We start from the raw sequence: 1,263 nt of genomic DNA on the forward strand, positions 1-1,263 counted from the left end.
GTCATAACAACGTCACCAGGTAATATCTTATTTTCATAACACTCTGAACAATAAAGTTAACTACTAAAGATAGTTCACCAGCAAAGCTTCTCTATATCACTCGGACTGAAAGCAAGTACCAGAATTCTACATTTAATATGGAATTGACTGGTATCCTGTATCTTCCAATGAGAAATCAAAATATTGGTTCTGGAGATTTATGTTTTTGATTTCATTATAACCACAAGTTCATCAGAACTATTCTATTCTAACTATTTCTATTTATGAACGTTTATGTTTCGGTTATCAGCAATAAAATGTTGCTTATATTTTATATTGCGGGTCATAACTGTTGATATTACGGAGTGGGATTGGTTGAGTTTGATAAAATTGATGAAATTTTAACTGTTAAATCAACATAGAGATTTTCTTGCAAAATTTATAAGAACAAAACTAAATATGTTGTTTTTAAGTTGGGGTTATTGGTATTGACGATTATTACTTCGGATTCGATATTCGTGGAAGTGTGAAATCTTTTTTAAACTCGTATTACAAATACTTGTTTTTTCAGACTTTTCAGTAGCAGCTACAGTCATGTCAGAAACAAAATAAGAACACTAAAACAACGACTGTCACTACTAGCATACCAACTAGCACAACATCAACCACCACAACATCGCTTCCTAAAACTTCTGACGTATCTCAGACAGTAGACAGTATTTCTAATAATACTGATGATGATGATGATGATGGTGGTGATAACTCACTGTGTAAGTTTTGTTCATGCTTTCGGAAGCTTGCAAGTGCGGCGATTTGGTTGGCGATTACAGCCAACCATAATCATCCATAGAAAGTCTGTAAACAATATGGCTGTGAGTGAGTTTCAGAAAGAGGTCGATAGAATACCTAACGAATATAATATGCTATCAATAGTTTATTATATATTATAATTATAATATCTAGTGTATTCTTGTATTTCATTTCATACTCATTAAGACGTAAAACTCCATTCCAGTACCAATAATTCTAGGTTGTATAATTGGAATATTAGTTATCATTCTTGTCATTATTATTACTTGGTGAGTTCAAATTACAATTTTCTAGAAAACTTTACAAATTAAAGAAGAACTTGGTTTAAATCCAAGAATATCCACAGTTGCTAACAATTCTAACTCTACAATAATAGAGTTGTCTCCCCTTACTGATCTACAGTTTTTATCTCTAATTTGTATCTAAATCTAAATCAACTAAGAAAGCTATTACATGTCTCTTTAGCTTGTATAA

General features: G+C 31.3%; 1 protein-coding gene across 1 annotated transcript in view; it reads right to left on the reverse strand.

Annotated features, from left to right (window-relative positions):
* Positions 1 to 1,079: 1,079 nt before the first annotated feature.
* Positions 1,080 to 1,263, reverse strand: part of LOTGIDRAFT_176753 (hypothetical protein) — a gene marked incomplete at both ends in the record, with an annotated part of 1,608 nt that continues 1,424 nt past the window's right edge. Inside the window, one exon of the mRNA XM_009058149.1 lies at positions 1,080 to 1,153. Coding sequence (XP_009056397.1) covers positions 1,080 to 1,153 — 74 coding nt within the window. The remainder of the gene's footprint in view (positions 1,154 to 1,263) is intronic.

This window comes from Lottia gigantea, assembly GCF_000327385.1.
Source record: "Lottia gigantea unplaced genomic scaffold LOTGIsca_3295, whole genome shotgun sequence".
NCBI lineage: Eukaryota > Metazoa > Mollusca > Gastropoda > Lottiidae > Lottia > Lottia gigantea.